Source organism: Lontra canadensis, unplaced genomic scaffold, assembly GCF_010015895.1.
Source record: "Lontra canadensis isolate GAN:19392208 unplaced genomic scaffold, GSC_riverotter_1.0 scaffold29, whole genome shotgun sequence".
Lineage (NCBI taxonomy): Eukaryota > Metazoa > Chordata > Mammalia > Carnivora > Mustelidae > Lontra > Lontra canadensis.
Window position 1 is genome coordinate 15,269,766 of NW_022631023.1, and position 22,294 is coordinate 15,292,059.

The following is a 22,294-nucleotide window of genomic DNA, read 5'->3' on the forward strand; positions in this document are numbered from 1 at the left end:
ACTGTATGATTCCATTTACATAAAATTTTTGAAATGACAGAATTTTAGAAATAAGGAACAGATTAGTGGTTGTCGGGGGCTTGAGGGAGAGATGGCAGTAGGGACGTGGGTGTAATTTTAAAAGGGCAACATATGGGGTGCCTGGATGGCTCAGCTGGTTGAGCGTCCACCTCTTCATCTCAGCTCATGTCTTGGTCTCAGGGTTGTGAGTTCAAGCCCTGCATTAGCCTACTTTAAAAAGGGGGCAGGGACATGGGCAACACAAGAGATCTGTGTAATTTGACAGTACTTGGTATCTTGACTGTGCTGGTGGAAACATGAATCTAGACAGGTGACAAAACTACACAGAACTTAATACACACAATCGCACATGCACAACATACATACACACAAATGAGAAGTAAAACTAGGAAGAACTGCTTAAAATTGATGGACTGTATCAATATTAACATCCTGGTTGTGATATTATACTATAGTTTCATAAAATATTCCACTTTGAGGGCGCCTGGGTGGCTCAGATGGTTAAGCGTCTACCTTCGGCTCAGGGCATGATCCCAAGGTCCTGGGATTGAGCCCCCATCGAGCTCCCAGCACAGCAGAGTCTGCTTCTCCCTCTCCCACTGCTCCTCCCAGCTCCCACCAGCTTATGCTCTTTCTCTCTCACTTGCTCTCTCTCAAATAAGTAAAATCTTTAAAAAAAAAAAGTTCCACTGGGGGAAATGGGGCAATGTATATAGGGATATCTCTATATTACTTCTTATACTATATGTGAATCTATAATTATCTCAAAAAAAAAATTCCATTGAAAAGAAAAAAAAGTCCTCTGCCTCATCTTGAAGCTTCCTGACAGGAATGCCTACCAGCCCAGTAGCCTAACATATGAATTTAACTTGCCACCAGTAACGGACAAAAAGACCTGACCTTTGGTACATGGCAATACTGTGAGCTGTTCTGCCCCTAGGTACCATCCATGCCAAGATCCAGGTACTCACTCCCCAGCTGCCACGAATGTGGCCTACTGACAGCTCACAGCTCAATCTATCCATCCCCAGGAATTATCCTCAGTGTAACGAAGCTGCCTTGCCCAAGGTTAGTTCCCCTCCCCAGCAGCATCCCACAGCCAGTGTTTAGTCCATGCACAAGTACAAAGGCCGGGCCCCTTCACTCAGTTCAGGACACCTCTGAAGGCCAGAATTCATTATGGGATCAGCTGAGGCCCCATAGTACTGCCTCTTACTTCAACTTCTCCCTCTGCTTAATCTTGCCTCCCTAACTCTCTTCCTGGTTGTGGTACTTGAGAACACTATCCAATAAACCATATATACACAGACCTTAGTCCCCATTCTGTTCTCCAGGAAAAAGGACCTAAACCAGCTGGCAGCCTACTCACCCAAACTGTGGTTTTTACATAACACCTTCTAAATAAATTCAGAGAGTTTTATAAAATCCCATATTGATCAAAACCGAAGCATACCTGATGCCCACATTTAAGACATAGCCAAATTGAAGGGTTTTCTTCCGTTTCTTCTTCAGATTTATCTTTTATTTTATTGTCCGTCTTACAATCTTGGCAAATATTCCATTCCACATTCAATAAAGCCCTTTTCAAATTACCTTGTTCCAATCCTTTTCTAATGTGTCTGCACATAGGTTCTATTAAAACAAATAATAAAGGAGTATGTGAGATAAAAATGGCTTTCTGCAGTTAAACTCAAAACTTACCCTTCATCTGAACTTCAAAAATGAATTTATAAACAAACTGTTAGATAATCTGAAAGCTTAAATTTGTTCGACATTTGAATATTATGATGATGTGAGAAAGAGATTCTATACAAATTTTAAATTTTGGCTTTTTGAAGTCCCAGGTATAAACACCACCTTCCCAAATTCACTTCAATTCATTTATCTGTTTCCTTTAAATTAAGGCCTTTATCATATTAATTATTCTCCTTATCTTAAAAGGTTCATGAAGAAGGTCTTTTGTTAAGTCAACAATATAACCATCGCAAGCCCAGCACTGTGATGGGGTCAGAAAACCTAAAAAAGACCAAGCCACAGTTCTTCTCTTTGAGTAGTATTCTGGCAGAAGCAGATAAATAAATAAATAAAGGTATAAGAATCTCCAAAATGTTAAAACAAACAAGAAGAGTATCTCCAAAATGTGCTACAGCAGTACACAAAGGGCTAAAATCAATGAAGGTTACCTAGACTAGGTAACATCTGTACAGTCTTATTTATAGTGAGAAAGTTTTCTGATATTAAGCACTTATATGAATTTGACACTGTGCTAAATGTTTTTGCATACATGATCTCATTTAATTCACACATCCCCCTAAAAGAAAGACACTACTATCCCCACTGACAGATAAGAAAACTAAGATTTAGTGGCCAAGATCACATAACTACAGAATGGCTATGCCAGAATTTTGGACTCAGGTCTTCCTGACCTCAAAGCTCACACTTTAAACTATAAACTCAGGGACTGAACAACTGAAAAGACCGTATCCCACAAACAAAAGTATGAGGGTATAAAATATCAAAGTGCATACTGTCTCCTCAGACTGTCATCTCACACATGTGTAAAAACGAACAGCAGGACCTGAGCCCGAAAACCCTGTTGGGACCAGATCAGTAAAGGGCTTTGCAAGTCACTCTAAAACACCTCAGTTGTTTCAGGGACCCAAGAGGTTCGGAAACCAGTCAAGTGGCACATTTAGCTTTTGTACAATGAACTTAACCTGCACCCAGAGAAAATAAAAACAAATGAGATCATATAAAAAACTACTAAATCTCAATAGGTAGTTTAAGAAACACAAACTAAAAAAAGAAAATATTCTTTTTCAACTAGACAATCAGCAGATGTTTACAAATGATACCAGCCAGTGTTGACAATGTTAAGTGAAATGGCTTCTTTATTTCACTGGTAGGGGGCCTGTTAGTAAAAAAAATTTGAAGGGCATTTAGCTATGGAAGCAAAAGAGCCTTGAAAATATTTATGCCATTTATTTCAGCAATTCTACTTGTAAAATCTGTACTAAAAAGATAGTTGGATATGCAAAGAGATTTAGCTACAAAAATGTTTACTATCACTCCATTCATATCATTGAAAAGTTAAGGATTACCTAAATTTGTGTTAACAGTGGGGAATTACCTAATTATGAAATATGTTCCCATGGTCCTTTACATCAATGGAGTATCATGTCATTAAGAATATCAAGACTATTAAATGACATGTAGATAAAAACATTAAGTTAAAATGCAAATTAAAGAACAATGATGTACATTTTGATCCCATTTGTACATATTAAAATATATGTCCATTTAGGGATATAAACATAACTTTAAAGATTCAATTGGTAAAATATACCTAAAGATTCAGAAGAATCATCAATTGGAACAGTTTTTCCCTTTGTCCGTTTCTTTCCCATGTTGGCACTTTATGGATTACTTACTGACACAAAATAACAATCTAGAAAACAAGATAAAGTTAGCTTGACAAAAAAAAAAAGAGTATGTTTTATATTTCTCTAGGCGATAGCAACTAAGCCACATATTTTACATCTATCACACTTTATAATTTACAAAGACCATTCACATATATCCTCCAGTTTTCAGTAAGAATTCTGAAGTAGACAGGAAAGTGTTACTCCTGTTTTTCATAGCTTAGAAAACTGATTCTTAGTAAGATTAAGAGTTTTGCAATGAGTGTAAGAGTCAGGAAAGAATCTGTGTCTTCTTATACAGATCTTTAAAAGTCTCAGCACTTTATACTACCAGGAATTCAACGTTTCATTACATAAATGTGGAGTGGTGGTGGCATTTTGAAACAGAATAATGTCGCTTTCCCCTAAGCTATCCTTCTTAACTTTGCAGTCTATGCAAATCAAAGTGATAATTTCTCCAAGAAAAATATGAAATAATTCTGAAGATAATCTACTAAAGGGAGTTAGAAAATTTACAAATTTCAAAGCCAAATATAAAAAGTGATCCACTGTTCCACATTTTCCATACCAGGATTCCCTCTGGGTATCAGCTAACTGAGAATTTATAACAAATGCATTCTCAACTGTTTACATTATTATATTACTGCCAAAATCAGTTTGGAAGACTATAACAAATCTAGCTGCACATCAAATCTTCATCTCCTCAGTCAACAATTCAAAATTAGAATATATGAAAAGTGCTGAAAGTACATACAGATCTACCTAACTTTAAATAATAACGATTCTGAAAACTTGTACTTCACTTCAAATAACTTAGTGTCAAAATCACCTGAATGACTATAGTAATTATTTTACCTGGGATGTTTATTAAAATTCTGATTACATAAGTGGAAAGCAGGACCCGGGAGACAGTTTTTGAAAACACTTCCCAATTAATTCTGATACTTAGCTGTCATCCTGTCGTGGCTAAGGTCTTAGAAATATTCCTCTTTTAGCTCTTACTTGTTTAGTTAGTTAATTCAAAAAGGTTTATATGAAGTGCCACATCTGGTAATAGTTAAACTTTCCAAGGATCATCTAAAATTTAACACGGCTCCATGTTTACAAAGTAAACGAATTAACTAACAACAAACAAATAACAAAGTATACAGGCATATATAAAACTAGGGTACTTTTTACGTACACTTCATCCCCCTAAAATAACATGTTACATAATTTATCTTCTCTAGAATTAGAGATTTTAAGGGGGAAAAAAACAGTACCCAAATTCTTGCCTCAATCCAACTCCCTGTAATCTGTGCTGCATTCCAGTACCAGATATATCTAATAATACCATTTTCATCATATCCATGCTTCTGACCTGTGCACTTACGGTCCCTTATAAATTGTCCTCAGTGCTCTGGTAATCCTGATTCTCATTACTTCTCAGCAAAGAACCAGTAAAGTTTACTTATACCACACTTTTTATCTCCAAAGCCATTTCATAAACATTATCTTATTTGATTTTACACAACCCTTTAAATGGAGCGTTTTGCTAAAGGAAGAAACTCAGAAACAAAATGACCAAAGATCACAGAGTGGCAGAGATGGAATTAAAACACAGATTTTTCAGTTCCAAGACCACCACTCTCTGCATTACCGTCAAACCAGTCTCTCCAAAACACTGTGGCCCCACCTCTATGACTTTGATTTCTAGCTAGGATGTTCTCTCCTCTAGCAAAATCTTACCAATTCTCCAAGATGTTCATTTCAATGAAGCCTTAAGCAACCATTCTACTATAAATAAACCTCTCAGTTTAAGTTTCCCAACCTTTATAAGGTGCGCTTTTCCTTCTGTCCCCTAATCCCATGGGCTGCTTCTTAAATCTTTGACCTGGACACGTGTTATTTCTCTATCTGGAATCTAAAGTTCTAGGAGAAAGAAATGGTTTTAGGCATCGCTTCTGAATTGCCTAAAGCATCTAATATAGTGTTAGTACATATAAAAATACTTCCCAAGAAATACTGCTTGCACTGAAACAGAAAAAGAGCATAGTACCTGAGATATAAAAGACGATTATAAGGTGCATAGGTAGGTACACCTAAGAATGAAGCAAACAGGTTCCGATGAAAAACAAAAAGGTAAAGAATTTAGAAGTCTCCAGTAGTGAAGACAGCATTAGCAAATCTGGTTTGAGGACTGCGGTAGCCCAGACACAAAGAAAAACTTGACAACTGTAACTACTTCGGTGAGAGGACACTTCAAAGCTTTGGAAAGCGTTACAATAAATCATTAGCCGCTATAAAGGCATTCAAATAAACCTAGAAAAAAGAGTGGCAAGTACCATCAGCTATAAAACATCAATAAATCTATTAAGTTTTTCAAGAGAGTTCATATGAGAGTCAGCTTCTCAACCAAATTACTCTTTACAGGACTCCACACAAAATTTAAATCAAAGCTGGTCTTGCCGGTTCGCATACTAATACAGTCCCTTCCCCTCCCAGTCCTCCCATGCCTGCCCTATTCCATTAAAAATGGAAGCGTTTGTAAAACTTTGTCCGCAGATCTTAAATATGGCTTTCAAGTTTGGCGTATATCCGACCTACCCTAGGGTCACTGAATCGTTGAGATGACAAATCCTGCTTTTCCTACTAACCACCACACGGACGCGGCAGCAAACCCAACCCCACCTGTAGGGTGCTCCTGGCCGCGCGGCGCCCGCCACACCTCCCCTTCCCTTCTAACTGCTCGGCACCCACTGGGGAGCTTTCGGGTCCGGGGTCGATCGGGGCGCCAGCACCGACAACTCATTGGCCAGCTCCTGGAACTGACAGGACATGAAGCCAATGAGAACGCGGTACCGGGCCGAGGCCGGGTAACGTGCTTAAGGAAGAGGACCCTTCGAGAAGAGAACCAGGTCAAGGCAGGAAATTCGGGCTCTCAAAACGCAGGAAGTTATGCGAGCGGTGACTCCGAGTCAGTGGGAACAGAACTCACCCACGGCGACAGCGCCCATAACTGCATCCCCTAATGAGCCTGTGGGCTGGGCAGCCAGCTCTGTCTTCCTCCCGGTGACGGATAGAGAGCGACAGAGCTCAAGCCAGACTGACCCCTAGAAAGCAACAACTTCCGGTACGTGGCATTATGGGAGGTGGCTTAGTCCCAGGAGCCTGCGGCGCTGACGCTGTTGCATTGGCGCTTGCGCGCAATTCCTTCCGGAAGTTCAGGTACAGCCACCTGGAAGAAACTGGCTGGCTGTTTTCCTTACTCTCGTGTAATTATGGAGTTGTTTAAATGCTTTGGAAGCATGAGTACCTGGTGGTGGTCAGAGTATTGGAGTCTCCTTGATGGGTTACCTTATTCACGTTACATCTGAAGGCAGGCTAGGAGGGTAACATTTACATTTCACGCAGTTCCCCTTATTCTGCCCAATCGCCTTCTAAATGCTCAGTAATTGTCTTGAATTAACCTTCCCAACGGAAGGTAAAATTTTCAAACATTTGCTACGTGTTCGTTAAAAATACATAAGTGCCGCACCTCCTGTGCAGTGAATTAAATGAACACAGTCTCGCTACCCTGGGGTGTAGTCTTTTACAGAAGACACAACAATCGCTTGGGGGGAAAAAAATGAAAGCGCCAGTAGAAAAATAGGCAAGGGATATGAACAGGTAATTCACAATAAAAGGACAAGTTGCCATAAGAGACAGGAAGAAATGTTCATCTTATTAGTAATCAGATAAAAGTAGATTAAGAAAGTGGCATCCTGACCTATCAAATTGGCCAGAGTAACAAGAGTTGCATTTGACTCTTCTGCTCTTTATCGCTGATAGAATTTTTTAACTTTCTTCACTCAGCACACAGGCTTTTTTCTTCTATTCTAAAACGCAGTCTTAGGGACATTGTACCACTCGCTTCCTCTGCCTAGAATGCTGCTCCCATTATCTTCTGTAGTTGCTATTTTATTGTAATTCTGTTTACAACTTAAAAGTCCCTTTCTCATAGAGAAATTGGGCAATCTAGGTTATAGAACCACCTGATCAATCCCATCACTTTATTTTATGTCACTACCCAGCAATTACCACTATCTAGTATTTTTCTTTCAAATTTACCTATATATTTCTCCCCCCCTACACACACACACAAACACTCATACATACACAGAAACATACAAATGAAAATGGGACATCTCATTTATCTTGGTTATGGCTATCTCTAGTACTCAGAAGTACTCAGAAGTATCTGGAAACATAGTAAATGCTTACTACATACTTATTAAAGAACAGTCATTAGAAATGAAAAATTTTGCAAGAGTGTTCATAGTAGCCTTACTCATAATAGCCAGAAACTAGAAACAGCCCACATTTTTAACAAAACAACAGGAAAACTGTGGTATACTCATAAAATGGGATTCTAAGCAATAAAAAGAAACTGTAAGGCATAAGAACAGGGATGAATCTGTAAAATATTATAGGGGCGCCGGGGTGGCTCAGTGGGTTAAAGCCTCTGCCTTCGGCTTAGGTCATGACCCCAGGGTCCTGGGATAGAGCCCCGCATTGGGCTCTCTGCTCAGCAGGGAGCCTGCTTCCCCCTCTCTCTGCCTACCTGTGATCTCTGTCAAATAAACAAAATCTTAAAAAAAATAAAATAAAATACTATAGTGGAAGAAGACTTACGCAGAAGTACGTACTATGTAATTCCATGGATATGAACAGGCACAACTAATTATGGCAGGCAAAAATCAAAAGTGGTTGCCTCTTGGGGATTTGGGTGGGGACTGACTGAGAAGGAGCATGAAGGAACTTCTAGGATGCTAGTAATGTTCTATATCTGAATAGGATTTAAGCTACACAGGTGTATGCATTTGTCAAAACTCAGCAAATATACATTAAAGATGTACATTTCATTTTTACCTCTAAATTAAAAATCAAACATTTGAATCTTAATGCTATGCAGGCTGAAGTACTTAGGGAGAAGTATGCCAATGTGTGCAATTGCTTTGAAATGCATCAAAACAGATGGACTGATGAATGGATTAAATATAAAACAAAAATGGTAGAATAAAAGGTTACTATAGTGTCTACAATCATGACAACATCATGATTGTAGAACCTTAACCTTAGAACTATGGACAGTTTAAACCAGCAAATTGTTGTAGGGGGATATCTTCAGCATTATAGAAAGTTAAGCAGCTTCCCTGGACCCTATCCATTAGATGCCAGAAGCACCCTTCCCGTTGTGACAATTCAAAATGTCTTCAGACATTACCAAATGTCCCCTGAGGAGCAAAATCACCCCCTTCTTTCTTTCCTCCCTTGAGAGTCACTTCATTACTTTACTGTAAAATTCTCTCAACTTTACTGCATGCTTGAAATGTCTCATAAAAATTGGAAAAAAGGGGCGCTTGGGTGGCTCAGTTGGTTAAGGGTCTGCCTTCAGCTAGGGTCATGATCCCAGGGTCTTGAGCTTGAGTCCCATATCCAGCTCCCTGCTTGGCGGGAAGCCTGCTTCTCCCTCTGCCTGCCACTCCCCCACCTTGTGCTCTCTTTTTCTCTCTCAAATAAATAAATAAAATCTGTTTTTAAAGCTGGAGAAAAAATAGACTAATAACATTGAAAATGTCCACAAAACAGCAACTCAAAGATGCAGCTATGAAAATGTATGTACTAATCTTATTTTCATAAAAAAGTTGTGCAAGTTACTGATACCTTATACCAATAAATATATTCACAAAAAAAATCTTGAGATTTTAAAAAATGAATATGTAACATAAAGAAAAAGTGCATTCCCTATATTTAGTTTGTGAAGAAAAAAAAATCTATATTACTTTCATGGTGAATTCGCCTTCAAACTGTCCTTTTATTATCAGAGACATATTTCTATGCAATAACACAGTATTTCCTAAAGTCACCACGACCACCATCCAGGCTCACCTCTCCCTAACGCCTTGCTATTTAGGGGCCAGAAAAATCCCTGTTGTGTGGGAAGATAGCAGAAACGCAGAATAGGGAACCCCACTCTTACATACTTAATCCCAAGCTACATAAAACCGAACGATTCCTACCCGTGTTTGTATTTGAGGAGCATTACTTTAATGGACCATTCCTTGACCCAGGAACCAGTGCCGTCTGATACTTCTCCATGGCAGTGGCAGCAGCTGAGAAATGCCAATAGAGTGGAATTTGAACTCTGCGACTGAGAGGCACATAGCATTGCCAAGAATTCCAGCCGCCGAGCACCTGCCAGGACCAAACAGCCGGGACCAATGGGCTTCCGGGGCATAGGGCCCCGCGCGCGCATGCGCCAAGCTGAGAGGGCGTTGTCTCTCTTCCCTTGGGCCGCGTAGGCTTCGGATTGCCTAGCAGAGGAACGCTGAGGCTCCCGCTGGATGAGACCTGGGCTGTCCGTGCAGCCAGAAAATCCAGAGTTTCGCACTGAGGGGGTCCATGGCCCAGGTGAGTCTTCAGTCTACCGCTGCCCAGCCGAACCGAGGATTTCCCGCGTGGCCGAGGCCCGTGGCCCCCTCCGGGAGCTCGGCGATCTCGTGGCCCCGCCTTCCCCACGCGCTGCACTGCTCATTGGATAGAGCCGGCTCCGGCTGCTCCTGACCCCGCCCGCAGTCGCGACCTTCCCTTCCCGCACTCACTACCACCCCCAGGCCCACTCAGTTGTTAGAGGCGATGGCGCCTGTGCGCAAGGTTTTGGCAGTGGGTCTGCGACTTGCCCGGTGTCAGGGCTTGTGCCGCCTGTAGCCGCTGTGCTCTGTAAAGTAAGAATCTGCAAGGAAAAAAGAATGATTCCACTTAGGAAACTCAGTTTTCATTCTACATTCGTACAGCTTCCACTGAAATCTTGAGTCCGAAGATTCTCTTCGAGGGTTTTTGTTTTGTTTTGTTTTTTTGTTTTTGCATTGAAATCTTTTCTACGAAAAAAGTTGGACAAGTAAATTATACACCTGTAGCATCGTTCCCATAGTTGTTCGCACACAGGTTGCTTGGCCCCAGACTTGTTTGCTGGCACTATTTTATCTAACAGACCAACAAATTCAGTGGGACTTTCTCCCAGCTTCACTCACTCAGTAAGTGACAAAACAAACATGCCTTTAAATATATGTTGGTTACTCCCAAAATTACATCTCCAGCCATATACCTCATAAATGCATAATTGTACATCCAACTGCCTACTGAACATCTCTATTGAGTAGATAGATGTCTTAATAACACTTCATTACGTAGTATTTCTAAAATCAGGCTTCAAGTGTCTTAATGCCTTGGATTCATTCTTACGTATCACATATAATATGCCAGTAAATCCTGTTGGTTCTACTCTTTCTGTATGTCCAGAACTTGAATGTTGCTCACCACCTGGACTACCACATCCTAATCCAAGCCACTGTTTTCTCTTTACAAGTCATTGTAGTGCCTCCCTGGTCTCCCACCTTTCATCCTCATTCCCCTGCACATTTCACAGCATCAGATGTGGGCCTCTCCATAAGTAAGTCAAACCGCTGGATGAGACCAGTAAGTCTCATCCAGAGACTTACTGGTCTCATAAGTAAGTCAAGTCTCTGGATGCTGGATGAGACTTACTGGTAAGTAAGACCATTGCGGTGGTCTTCCATATCAGACAGAATAAAATCCAAAGTCCTGGCCTTGCCCTCTGAGTCCTAACTTAAACTGCCCCACATTTCCTTTCTAACCTTGCCTCCTAAAATTTTCCCCCATGCTTAGTCAGCTCCAGCACCTGGTCTAGCACTTCCCTGCCACAAGGCCTTTGAACTTGCTGTTCTTCTTGCCTGGAAAAGGCATTTTATGTGTGTGATTTTTGAGATTTTTTTTTTATGATTTTTGATCATTGTTAGAGTCTTAGTGTGAAGGACAATGCTTGATACACAGTAGGTGCTCAAGACACATTTGTGGATGAATATAACAACAGCAACCACTTTTACAGTACTCTGTGGCCAAGCACTGTTTAAAGCATCTTCCACACACCATCATTTAGTCCTCACAGCGACCCTATCCTCCCCGTTTTAAAGATGGGGAGACTGAGGCACAGAGAAATTAAGCCACCTGCCTAAGGTCACACAGTTGTTAAGTGCACGTTGGCAGTCTAAGTAGCAGAGTACATACTTAAGCCACTAGGTTAAAAATACAAAATAAATTCACCTCCTCTAATAACCATCTAGCCATCTAATAACCTCTAATAACTAGCCTCAACTTTAAAAGACTAGAAAAGATATTCATGGAACTCCAATGAGTTCAGGGATTTTGAATACTTACATGGATTTTTTTTTAAAGATTTCATTTATTTATTTGAGAGAAAGAGACAGCGAGAGAGAGCATGAGAGGGGAGAAGGTCAGAGGAAGAAGCAGACTCCCTGTGGAGCTGGTAGCCTGATGTGGGACTTGATTCCGGAACTCTGGGATCATGACCTGAGCCAAAGGCAGTTGCTTAACCAACTGAGCCACCCAGGCACCCCAAATTTTTTTTAATAACAGAGCAAATATATGTTAGGATGTCAAATGAAAATAGGATATAAAATTACATGAAGTGAGTGGTTAGTAAAGAAAACATTGTGTTTAAGGAAGGGAAAAGTGTTTGCAGCTCTAACAGTTTTTGAAAAACTGTTAGATGGTAGCATTGGTAATATTTAAACTATTTATATTAGGATGGCTAGATGACAAAGCAGGGATTCCTGATCTGTTCTGTGTAGAAGAGAGCTAATCTTCAGTTGGGGTGGGGGGAAAATCTGGGGTCAAATAGGTTTGGGATACTCAGCATACTAAAACTTCCTAGAAATTCACAGTCTCTTTCGGTATGTAACAATAAAGACTTTGAGAAGCCACATGCTAAAAGTGTCCCCATACAATTTACTCTCCAGATGGGGTTATTTTTGTTTAAGATAAATACTAGTCGGGACAAAGGGATGGCCAACTGTCACCCGGAAGAAACCTGTTAAACTTTGTGTCATTCAACATTTCAAGAACTTATTTAGGCACAAAAATGCTGTGTAATTTTTTTTCCCCAGCATGGCACTGATGCCTTGATAAACAATATTTTAATGACTTCAGTTGAAAAAGCACTGGGATTGGGAATGATGTGTTGGCATTGATTTATACTCTGCTCTGTGGAGACAGCCAATGCATGCAAGAGTGCTTCCTATTTTCCTGATTGCTTATCTAGTTAATTGTAATGAACTCAACACCCCACCACATTTAGTCATTCTCATAGTCCTTAATGTGTTCTTTTTTAAAAATTATTTGTAATTAATTTTTTAATTTTTTATAATCATATAATATATTTTTATCCCCAGGGGTACAGGTTTGTGAATCGCCAGGTTTACACATTTCACAGCACTCACCATAGCACATACCCTCCCCAATGTCCATAACCCCACCACCCTCTCGGGACCCCCTCCCCCCAGCAACTCTCAGTTTGTTTTGTGAGATTAAGAGTCTCTTATGGTTTGTCTCCCTCCTGATCCCATCTCCTTAATGTGTTCTTGATAGGACCTAATACAGTTATTGATCTGTCACTTGTGACTAACATACATTTCCATTTAAGTAGAATTGTTATTCTTTAAAACTACCATACAGTGAACTTGCTAAATTGTTGACCAAATACCATTTTCTAATATTAAAGAAATTATCCAACTATATTTGGATGGAGTAAAGAAGATGTAATAAAGGGAGGACATGTTCTCAGAAGGCTTGATAATGAATCATCCAAGGCAGCCTTTGTGAACTGGGTCCACTCTAAATATGTTGGCATTTTGGGCTACCAGTCTGTGAAACTAACAGCCAGATCATGATCTGGGATAAATTCACTCCACTAAGTGGCTGTCAGGGTCTTCAGCTAGTTTGCCTTCAACTGAGGGAAACCTAACACACCCCAACTCCTCTCAGACTGCAACATTCTTACCCAATCACGGATTATGAGAACATATTCCTAATAAATAGTTGGTGCTCTCTTACATGTCTTTGTAGACCTCTGTTAGACACTGCATACAATATGTGTAATGACAATATGGAGCATGAGTTGATGGAGGTAGTGTCCAGGTAAGAGGAGTCAAGGTTCTAGAAGGAAATAGATATGCACTCAACTCTGAAATTTTGAAGAGATTGCATAATGAAGGGACTGTTTACAGAGGTGCATTATTGCCCCTAGGCCTGGAAGATTTGCTGGAGCTAAGGAAGAAGGGCTGCCCACAAAAGCTATGGTCTTAAGGAGTCATGACCATTGTCAGAATCCCACTTAAACAGGAAAGATGTAGTGAAGAAATACCCTGGCTTCTTTCTCCTCCCAGCCTCCCCTTTCCTGCCAGAGCATTAGCTGAAACTAACCACAAGAAAAAAGAGTGGGGTGGTATAGGCTGCAGCCGTCAGATTTTTAGAGTCTAGAGCAAGGAAAAGAAGGACCAAAAATGTGTTTCAGGGACAAATAAGTAGCAGAAAAGAAAATGGTCCAAATAAGGAGCCCCTGAATTAGGCCTTTGTAGTCAGGGTTGTGAGGAAGGGACAGGTTCAGGTCTACACTATTTTTCATGTGCTTTCCTGCCTTACAGACCTTTCTTCTCTCCCCACTATGCTTCCTTCTCCACTTGTCTAAGTCTTAGCCTATATTTAGGGCTCAACTCAGGGTCACCTGGCTGGCTCAATCGGAAAAGCATTAACTGTTGACCTTAGGGTCATGAGTTTCAGACCCACAGTGGGTGTAGAGATTACTTAAATAAAATTTAAAAAAAAAAATTCTGAAGAAAGATTCAACTCAGATCCTGTCTCCTTCCTTAACCCTTTCCTGATAGCCCATTTCATTGACATGTACTCTTCTTAATCCCCACAATAATGCCTATACTAGTCATTTAACACTAGCCATTTAACACATTTAGCCTTTATATGCACTGTTCTGTATCTTACTAGGTAATAAATCCTGATCCTCAAACTAATTAGAGAGCTCTGCGAAGGAATGAAGCATGAAGCTCTACATACAGTATTTACTCAATAAACATTTACCCAAAGCTGAGAAGGAATTCCATGAAGACACCATTAACCAAGATAATAGTGTTTGATTTCACAGAGTAAATTCTCTTTGAGAAGGTAAGACGTGTTTCCTTTGGAGCAATGGGACTGAGCTGTTTTTCTTTTCAGATGTGTAACTCCTTTTTTTTTCTAAATTCAGAAACACTACATAGTAATCCTAAAACTTCAAACAATAAAGAAGCATATAAATTAGTCAGTCCTTCCTTTCTTCCTTCTACCCACATTTAACAAACTAATTTGGTGAATTCTCTTTCTGACTTTTTTCATGTGTGTATAATGATATAACAATGAATAATATGATCATACCTATTTATATTCTTTTACAATCTACTTTTTTAAGGTAACTATTGTATCATGAATATCAGTGTCAATATGTATTTTTTAATGATCTCATAATATTCTGTTTAGATATATATTTATTTAACTAACCTATTGTTGAACATTTAGGTCATTGTCTGATTTTTTTTGTAGATAATAAGCAATGAACATCCTTATAAACACCTTTTTTATATACTGTCTGATTTTTTTCCTTAGATCAGTTTCACAGACTTAGATCAGCTTTCCTTATACCAAGTTTTTCTTCTATAACAATTATTAGATGTTAACCATCTTTGTGTGTATATGTGTGTGTATCTGTGTGTGTGTATGTGTGTGTTTGCACTTGCATACTAATTTAGTAAGTTAAAAATATTGTGTGGGAGGGACCTCCACTTTTGGAACAGAGTAGATGTATTTTTCCTAATTTGTCCAGCTAAATACAACTAAGGATCCTGGACACTATAAAACAAACACAAAAGACTCTGAAAAGTGAAGAGGAAAGCAGAAAAACCAGGGGACCTTGGGAGCCAAGGAAGGACACAATGGTGACTTCCTTGGTTATTCTTTTTTTTTTTTTTTTAAAGATTTTATTTATTTATTTGACAGACAGAGATCACAAGTAGGCAGAGAGGCAGGCAGAGAGAGGAGGAAGCAGGCTCTCTGCTGAGCAGAGAGCCTGATGCAGCAGAGAGCCTGATGCGGGGCTCAATCCCAGGACCCTGGGATCATGACCCGAGCCGAAGGCAGAGGCTTTAACCCACTGAGCCACCCAGGCGCCCCTCCTTGGTTATTCTTTTTTGCCTCAAATACCTGAGACTTGATTAAAGAAGCTGCAACCGAGAAATATCAAGGGTACAGACCAAACAAATTGTAAAGCCTTAAAAAACCCTGCTCTCTCTAGCTAAAGTACCAAGAAATGTGCAGCTGAGCAAGATGGAAAGCACTTCGATAATAAACGTGCTACATCGGGTAAATACCAAAGAAAACACTGTGGCCTCTTCCCTACCACACCAGCAAAGTGCGCCTAGATTCTACTTTCACTAAGCTGTAATAACCACTTCAGTGCCCACTCCTTATCAGGATGGTATAAAAAAAAAAAATGTGATTAGGGATCTAGGACTTTCCTCTCTGCTGGGAGAGAATGAGGACCTTACCAGGGTTTAGTGTCAGACCCATGTCAGATCCATGTCAGACCACTTGGGGAGCCTGTACTTCCCCTCTGATGCAGCAGTAACAAGGCATCCCACCTTCACCCTTCTGGAGTGATGTCCAAGAAGTCTAGTGGGGAGTCCAACTTTCACCAACACCTAACATTAACAAAGTGGTTACTGGAGACCGCATGGGTAACAATAAGGAGGCACTTTCACCCCTCCCAGGCAGAAGCTCCCCTTTTTCTCCCTTCTGAAGCAGGGTTTCAGAAGAAGTATGCTAAAATGGAAGATTTGAGTATTTTTCAGAGTCTTATAATACCTAAAATGTCCAGATTAAATAAATTTAAAAAAATCATCATACCAAAAAGAAAGAAGGTCTCAAACTAAATGAAAAAGACAATAAAATAGATGCCAATGCCAGGATGACAGAGATGGCAGGATTATCTGACAAAAGATATTATTTTATTTTATTTTTTTAAAGTAATTGCTACAGCCAATGTGGGGCTTGAACTCGTGACCCTGAGATCAGGAATTGCATGCTCTTCTTACTGAGCCAGCCAGGTGCCCCTGACAAAGATTTTAAAACATGTATCATAGGGGCGTCTGGGTGGCTTAGTGGGTTATAAATAAAACTTAGGGTGCCTGGGTGGCTTAGTGGGTTAAGCCTCTGCATTCAACTCAGGTCATGATCTCAGGGTCCTGGGATCGAGCTCTGCATCGAGCTCTCTGCTCAGCAGGGAGCCTGCTTCCCCTGCCCCCCTGCCTACTTGTGATCTCTATCTGTCAAATAAATAAATAAAATCTTTAGAATAAAAAAGTAAATAAAACTTTAAAAAAACCTATCTTAAAAAATTTTCAGTGAGCTTCTATTAAGAACTTCTATTAAATAAATGTTCATAATATCAAATGTGTGTAAATAACCCAGGTGCCCATCAGAAGGCAAAGAATGCAATAAATTATGACCTATTGACATGATTCAGTATGACAGTCAACCACTAGAAAGAATGAAATAAATCACTATGTACTGACAATGAATAGTTCTTTGATATATATTTGGAAGGGAAGAAGTAGGGAAAAAAGATATGTTTATATGATCCCTGCAGATACATTTTGATTATATACCTCACTCTTTATATATACATAAACATTATACCACCACATATTTTCCATTTATGTATGTGTATAATGGCTAAAATATTTTGTGTTACTGTAATACCAAAACCCTTCAACTTGGATGGGAGACTTAGGAAGGTAGGGGAAGAGATCACCAGCTGAAACTATATCTTCATTTTTTAACCTTCTACCACTTGAATTTTACAACCTAGTACTTTTCTTTTAATGTTACCAGCGGTTACTTGAGCTGTGGGATTGTTAACATATTTTTTCTTCTTCACATTCTTCTGCTTTTTAAAAACAGGGATTGTTAACATATTTTTTCTTCTTCACATTCTTCTGCTTTTTAAAAACAAATAAACACTAATATTAAGAGAAAAATATTAGCCATCCACAAAATTCTCTTGTTTATTCTGTTCATTCTAGGTTTCCAAAGTAACCAGTCATAGCCTCTCTCCTGGCTATATCACTGATACGGCTTTTGACTACATAATTAGTTTACTCCAGTGAAATTGTTCATTGTGGTAGCTCAAGATTCCAGGTCAACTATCCAGATACAGAGGAATTTGATGCCTGGTTATTATTATAGTTTTATGACTTTCACTGGATTGGCCCACAGTTTGGATCCTTAGTATATTAACATTCGTTTAAATTTCACGTTTTATGAAGAAATCAAACACACTTTCAATAAAGACCTATATTGATCTATTGAGTTCTCCCTAGGTTCTATTTGTAAATTATCTCTCTTATCCTTACCTCCTTAGAAATTTATGGATATCCAAAAATGATTGAGATTGAACAGGCAGAGGCTCAGCTCTCTGAGTTAGACCTGCTAGCCAGTATGTTCCCTGGTGAGAACGAGCTCGTAGTGAATGACCAGCTGGCGTTAGCGGAACTGAAAGATTGTATTGAAAAGAGGACGATGGAGGGACGATCTTCGAAAGTTTACTTTACTATCAATGTGAAACTGGATGTATCTGAGGAAACAACGGTAATTCACTTTGCTTTTTGAAGAACTGAAAGCCTATCAAGACTTAAAACACCACATAGGGCGTTTTCTTCTTTTTCTCTTCTTTTTTTAAAATCAGGTGATGTTTTCTCTGGCCTGTATTCTTCCCTTTCAATACCCCGAAGTTCTGCCTGAAATTACTGTCAGGTATGTGACAGAAATTTGCCAACATCAATGTTAAAATTAACCTGAGAATAAAAGCAAGGTTTAAGTTTGTTCTCTGTTCCAAGAAAATTGACTTCATTTTTTATTCCTTATTTCTTCCATCAGATCAGTATCATTAAGTAGGTCCCAGCAGACTCAGCTGAACACAGATCTGACTGCATACCTGCAAAAGAATTGTCTTGGAGACGTCTGTATATTGAATGCCACAGAGTGGGTTAGAGAACATGCTTCTGGCTATATGAGCAGAGACCCCATGCCTTCCCCTGCTCCAGGAAGTACATTCCAACCAGTTGATCTCATTCTCACAAGACTGTGGATCTATAGCCATCACATCTACAACAAGTGTAAAAGAAAGAATATTCTAGAGTGGGCAAAGGAGCTTTCACTATCTGGATTTAGCATGCCTGGGAAACCTGGTGTTGTTTGTGTGGAAGGTCCACAAAGTGCCTGTGAAGAATTCTGGTCAAGGTTTGCTTTCACAAATGTTGTATGCTGTGTCAGTAATTTTAAGTAAACAAGATACTAGAGATGTGGCAATTAATATGTCCCTCGTATTGTACCTTATGAGGGATCCAGTCTCAAGTCAATGGATAAAATAGAACTCACATATAATCAGCATCACCCCCTTCCCTGACATGGTGCACACAGGAGATGTTCTGTAAATAGCTGTTTATTTGGGCCCTTGTCCAAGATGTTACGATCCCCTTCATTTCCATGGATTGGATTCTTCTTAGTGATGTGATAAGCTGTGCATACCTTGTGAAACAAAGGGGTTTCTCATCTTCTCATTTCTGTACTGACATCCTAAATGAGTTTCTAAGAAGTCCCTTTGGGAGTTTGAGATACAGCAGTTTTCACATTTGTAAAATGCTGATTTGAGTCAGTAGCAATGAATGAGTTTAGGGATAGGATCCTGACCAGCATCATATTTGATTAAAATTAATCCCTGTGAGATAAAAGTAAATGTCTTTACTTCTGGGAAAATGCATTGCTAAGTCTGTTTTATAACTTGTATTCTCAAAGCTCTAGAGGACAGAGCATATTTTCAGTGTGTCTACTTTGAAAATTTCTTTTCAGACTCAGAAAATTAAACTGGAAGAGAATTTTAATTCGCCATCGAGAAGACATTCCTTTTGATGGTACAAATGACAAAATAGAAAGACAAAGAAAATTTTCAAGTTTTGAAGAAAAAGTGTTCGGTGTTAATGGAGCCAGAGGAAACCACATGGACTTTGGTCAGCTGTATCAGTTTTTAAACGCCAAAGAATGTGCGGATGTTTTCCAGATGTTCTTTGGTGTGGAAGGACAGTGACTGGCAGAGGAATAATGAAAGTTTTTGTCACTGTTGGCCTTTTGATTTTTCCCCCAGTCTTTCTTGAAAGATGAAGTAATTTGGGGCATCCAGGTGGCTCAGTCATTAAGCATCTGACGTTGATTCAGGCCATGATCTCCAATTCCTGGGACCTGGCTTGCCACTCAGCAGGAAGCCTGCTTCTCTCTGCCCCTCCCCCCGCTTGTGTTCTCTCTCTCAATCTCTCTCTCAAATAAATAAAGTCTTTACTAAATAAATAAATTTTAAAAATAAAAATGGATTTAAGTATAAGATATCAAAAGAGAGAAGAGCAAGTTAGATGGTCCTGCCTGTACTATATACTTTGAAAAAGACAATAAAAGCTGTAAGAGGGGTACCTGAGTGCCTGAGTGGCTTAGTTGGTTCAGCATCCAACCCTTGGTTGTGGCTCAGGTCATGGTTTCATGGTAGTAGGATTGGGTCAGAGTTGGACTCTGAGCTCTGAAGGGAGTCTGCTTGGAATTTCCTCTCCCTCAAATAAATAAATCTTTAAAAAAAAGCTACAAGAAATTGTAGGTAAGGGTTCCTGGGTAGCTCAGTTGGTTAAGCATCTGCCTTCGGATCAGGTCATGACCCCAGGGTCCTGGGGTCAACCCCACATTAGGCTCCCTCCTCAGTGGGGAGTCTGCCTCTCCCTTTGCCTCTGCCCCCTTCTACTCCCCAGCATGTACTTTCTCCTCCCTCTCTCTCACTCTTGCAAATAAATATAATATTTTTTTAAAAAAAGAAAACTGTAAAAATAGTAAAAAATAAAAAAAAACTGTAGTTAAATGTTAGGACACATAGCTTTCTTAGATTATTAGGAGTGGTTACATATCTGATACGATTACATATTTGATATATAAACATTCCTATTGGGTAAAATTGACCAATCTGATTGCACGTACGATTTATTCCACAATGACAATCTGTCAGTGTCTTAATTTGATACATATCTTGAACAGGAATCATCTACAAAGAAATAATGATAAATACTGAAAACAAGCTATTAATCCCAAATCAAACTATGGTTAAAAGTTAAAAGGATTATTAGAAAACAAGAGTGTGGGCAGGAAACATTGGCCATATGTCCACTTCTATTTGTAAAAGTAATTCCTGTACAAACCTTTTTTTTTTTTTTTTTTTGAGAGAGAGAGAGAGAGAGAGCATGAGAGAAAGTATATGAGCAGAGGGAGGGGCAGAGGGAGAAGTAGAAGCAGAGTCTGCTGAGCACCAATGCAGAACTTAAAACTCATCCACTTGGACACATGAAAAGACAGGTTGAAATGAGGGTTCAAATGAAAGTAAAGGCGAAAGTACTCATCAAGTTTGCGCTGCAATTCAGAGTCTTGATGAGAAGATTCAGCCCCACGTTGGCTGCCAGAATGATGTGGTTTGGAGTGGTGGAGTTCAGAGCCCATGGTCAAGAGAGATTTCTTGAGACAACTTTGTGCGAAATGGTGGCTTTGTTAAAACACAGAGATAGGACCCCTGGGCAGAAAGAGCGGCACTGGGGTTGTGAGGAGTGACTCATTATATAAGATTTTTCTGTCCTATGGAGAGGACGTTGATGTTAGGACTCCAGGAAATTGAGTCTATAGGTTTCTGGAGGTTGCTTTTTTTTTTTTTTTTTGTAAATCATTAAGACAGTTGCAAACTGATGGAGACTCATGTCCTACATGACTGTGATCTCTTTCAGTTAACCACTTGTTTTTTCCTTTCCTTTGTTCTTAGGCAGCCAGGAGCTCCTGAGGAACGTCACACATATGGCCACCCCCCTCCACCCCCCCGGGGGGGGGTTGCAATTTTTGTGCAGCAGTCGTGTGCTTTGCCTTTAGCTTGCCTTTTGCTCCCTAATCAATGAGATTATAACCTTTTTGGGTTTTGTTTCGTTCTGTTTTTGTTTTTGTTTTGCAATCAACAAAGCTACTATGAGCAACCTTTACATCTTCCTGTTTGATTTCCAAAAGTAGAAATTCACTCTTAAACGCTCTGGATGTCTCTTGTCAAATTGCACTTATGAAGGGTTAAGAAATGCAAATTGCAATTCTTCTGAATATTCCTTTTCTCTAGATTTTCATCATCATTATTATTATTTTGTCATTTTTTTAGATGAAAAATCTACATTTTATGTTATCTTCATTTGACTTTAATGTGGGTCAATCATACATCCTTTGTGGTAAATGCCTATTTATGCTTTACTTATTTTTACTTAAATGGGCAGCCTTAAAATATTTATTTGTAAGCATTTTTTTTAATAGCAAGCATATTAGCCCCTAGTTAATGTTGCAGACTTTCCTATTTGTTTTTCCTGAAATAGAGGGAAAAAAAAAAACATTTTAATTTAATGTATTTAGATCCATCAATAGTTTTCTTTATGGTTTTCCTTTTTTGGAGTATCACCTGGGAAGGCTTTCTGTTGGTTAAAAACCTTAGGAGTTTTCCCAGCTATAATCTGAGAGGCCACACCTCCCCCATCCGCTGGGAGGGCAGGGAGAGAAGGAAGAGGCATACCACTCCAGGGTACTAGGTGGCATATGGTTTTTGTTTGTTTTGTTTCATTTTACAGGAACATCACTGGGGGGCAAATAAAGATGTCTTTGAAATAAGATGTTTTTTAGCCTTAGCTTTAAGCTGTTTTCTCTTAGAGTTGAAATATCCCCAGAGTCCTTGTTATTCCGTAGAAGGAAAATAAGAAATCCTTTTCTCCTAACATCTTATAAAGGTTCTTCTGGTCAGTCCAGTTTGC

At 39.4% G+C, this 22,294-nt stretch overlaps 2 protein-coding genes across 15 annotated transcripts in view; one reads left to right on the forward strand and one right to left on the reverse strand.

Annotated features, from left to right (window-relative positions):
• USP16 (ubiquitin specific peptidase 16) overlaps nucleotides 1-9,633 on the reverse strand; it is a 29,939-nt gene extending 20,306 nt beyond the window's left edge. For 2 of the 12 annotated variants that reach the window (XM_032865472.1, XM_032865467.1), the window contains exons 1-3: nucleotides 6,421-6,539; nucleotides 3,368-3,469; nucleotides 1,475-1,653 (exon numbers count right to left, since the gene is read on the reverse strand). In XM_032865472.1, coding sequence (XP_032721363.1) covers nucleotides 1,475-1,653; nucleotides 3,368-3,428 — 240 coding nt within the window. In that variant the 5' untranslated portion in view covers nucleotides 3,429-3,469; nucleotides 6,421-6,539. Of the gene's footprint in view, nucleotides 1-1,474; nucleotides 1,654-3,367; nucleotides 3,470-5,481; nucleotides 5,525-6,029; nucleotides 6,251-6,420; nucleotides 6,567-9,484 lie in introns of those variants that run through there. The other 10 variants (XM_032865466.1, XM_032865465.1, XM_032865469.1 and 7 more) reach the window with 9 other exon arrangements.
• A 148-nt stretch (nucleotides 9,634-9,781) lies between these two features.
• On the forward strand, nucleotides 9,782-19,662 carry RWDD2B (RWD domain containing 2B). 3 transcript variants are annotated; one of them, XM_032865478.1, is made up of 6 exons: nucleotides 9,782-9,875; nucleotides 14,340-14,516; nucleotides 17,806-18,032; nucleotides 18,130-18,197; nucleotides 18,321-18,683; nucleotides 19,293-19,662. In XM_032865478.1, exons 3-6 carry the CDS (start codon nucleotides 17,826-17,828, stop codon nucleotides 19,525-19,527), a joined length of 873 nt encoding a protein of 290 aa, XP_032721369.1. In that variant the 5' UTR covers nucleotides 9,782-9,875; nucleotides 14,340-14,516; nucleotides 17,806-17,825; the 3' UTR covers nucleotides 19,528-19,662. The 3 variants fall into 3 exon arrangements, with proteins under 3 accessions (XP_032721369.1, XP_032721370.1, XP_032721371.1); XM_032865479.1 differs by lacking the exon at nucleotides 9,782-9,875 and adding an exon at nucleotides 10,453-10,498; XM_032865480.1 differs by lacking the exons at nucleotides 9,782-9,875; nucleotides 14,340-14,516 and adding an exon at nucleotides 15,562-15,746.
• The last annotated feature ends 2,632 nt before the right edge of the window (nucleotides 19,663-22,294 follow it).

Bases quoted from the DNA above. Each gene is read 5' to 3' on its own strand.
- RWDD2B (XM_032865478.1), top strand. From the start codon at position 17,826: ATGATTGAGATTGAACAGGCAGAGGCTCAGCTCTCTGAGTTAGACCTG. The intron at 18,033-18,129 runs GTAATTCACTTT...TTTTAAAATCAG, and splicing joins ATGTATCTGAGGAAACAACG to GTGATGTTTTCTCTGGCCTG. The intron at 18,684-19,292 runs GTTTGCTTTCAC...ATTTCTTTTCAG, and splicing joins TGTGAAGAATTCTGGTCAAG to ACTCAGAAAATTAAACTGGA.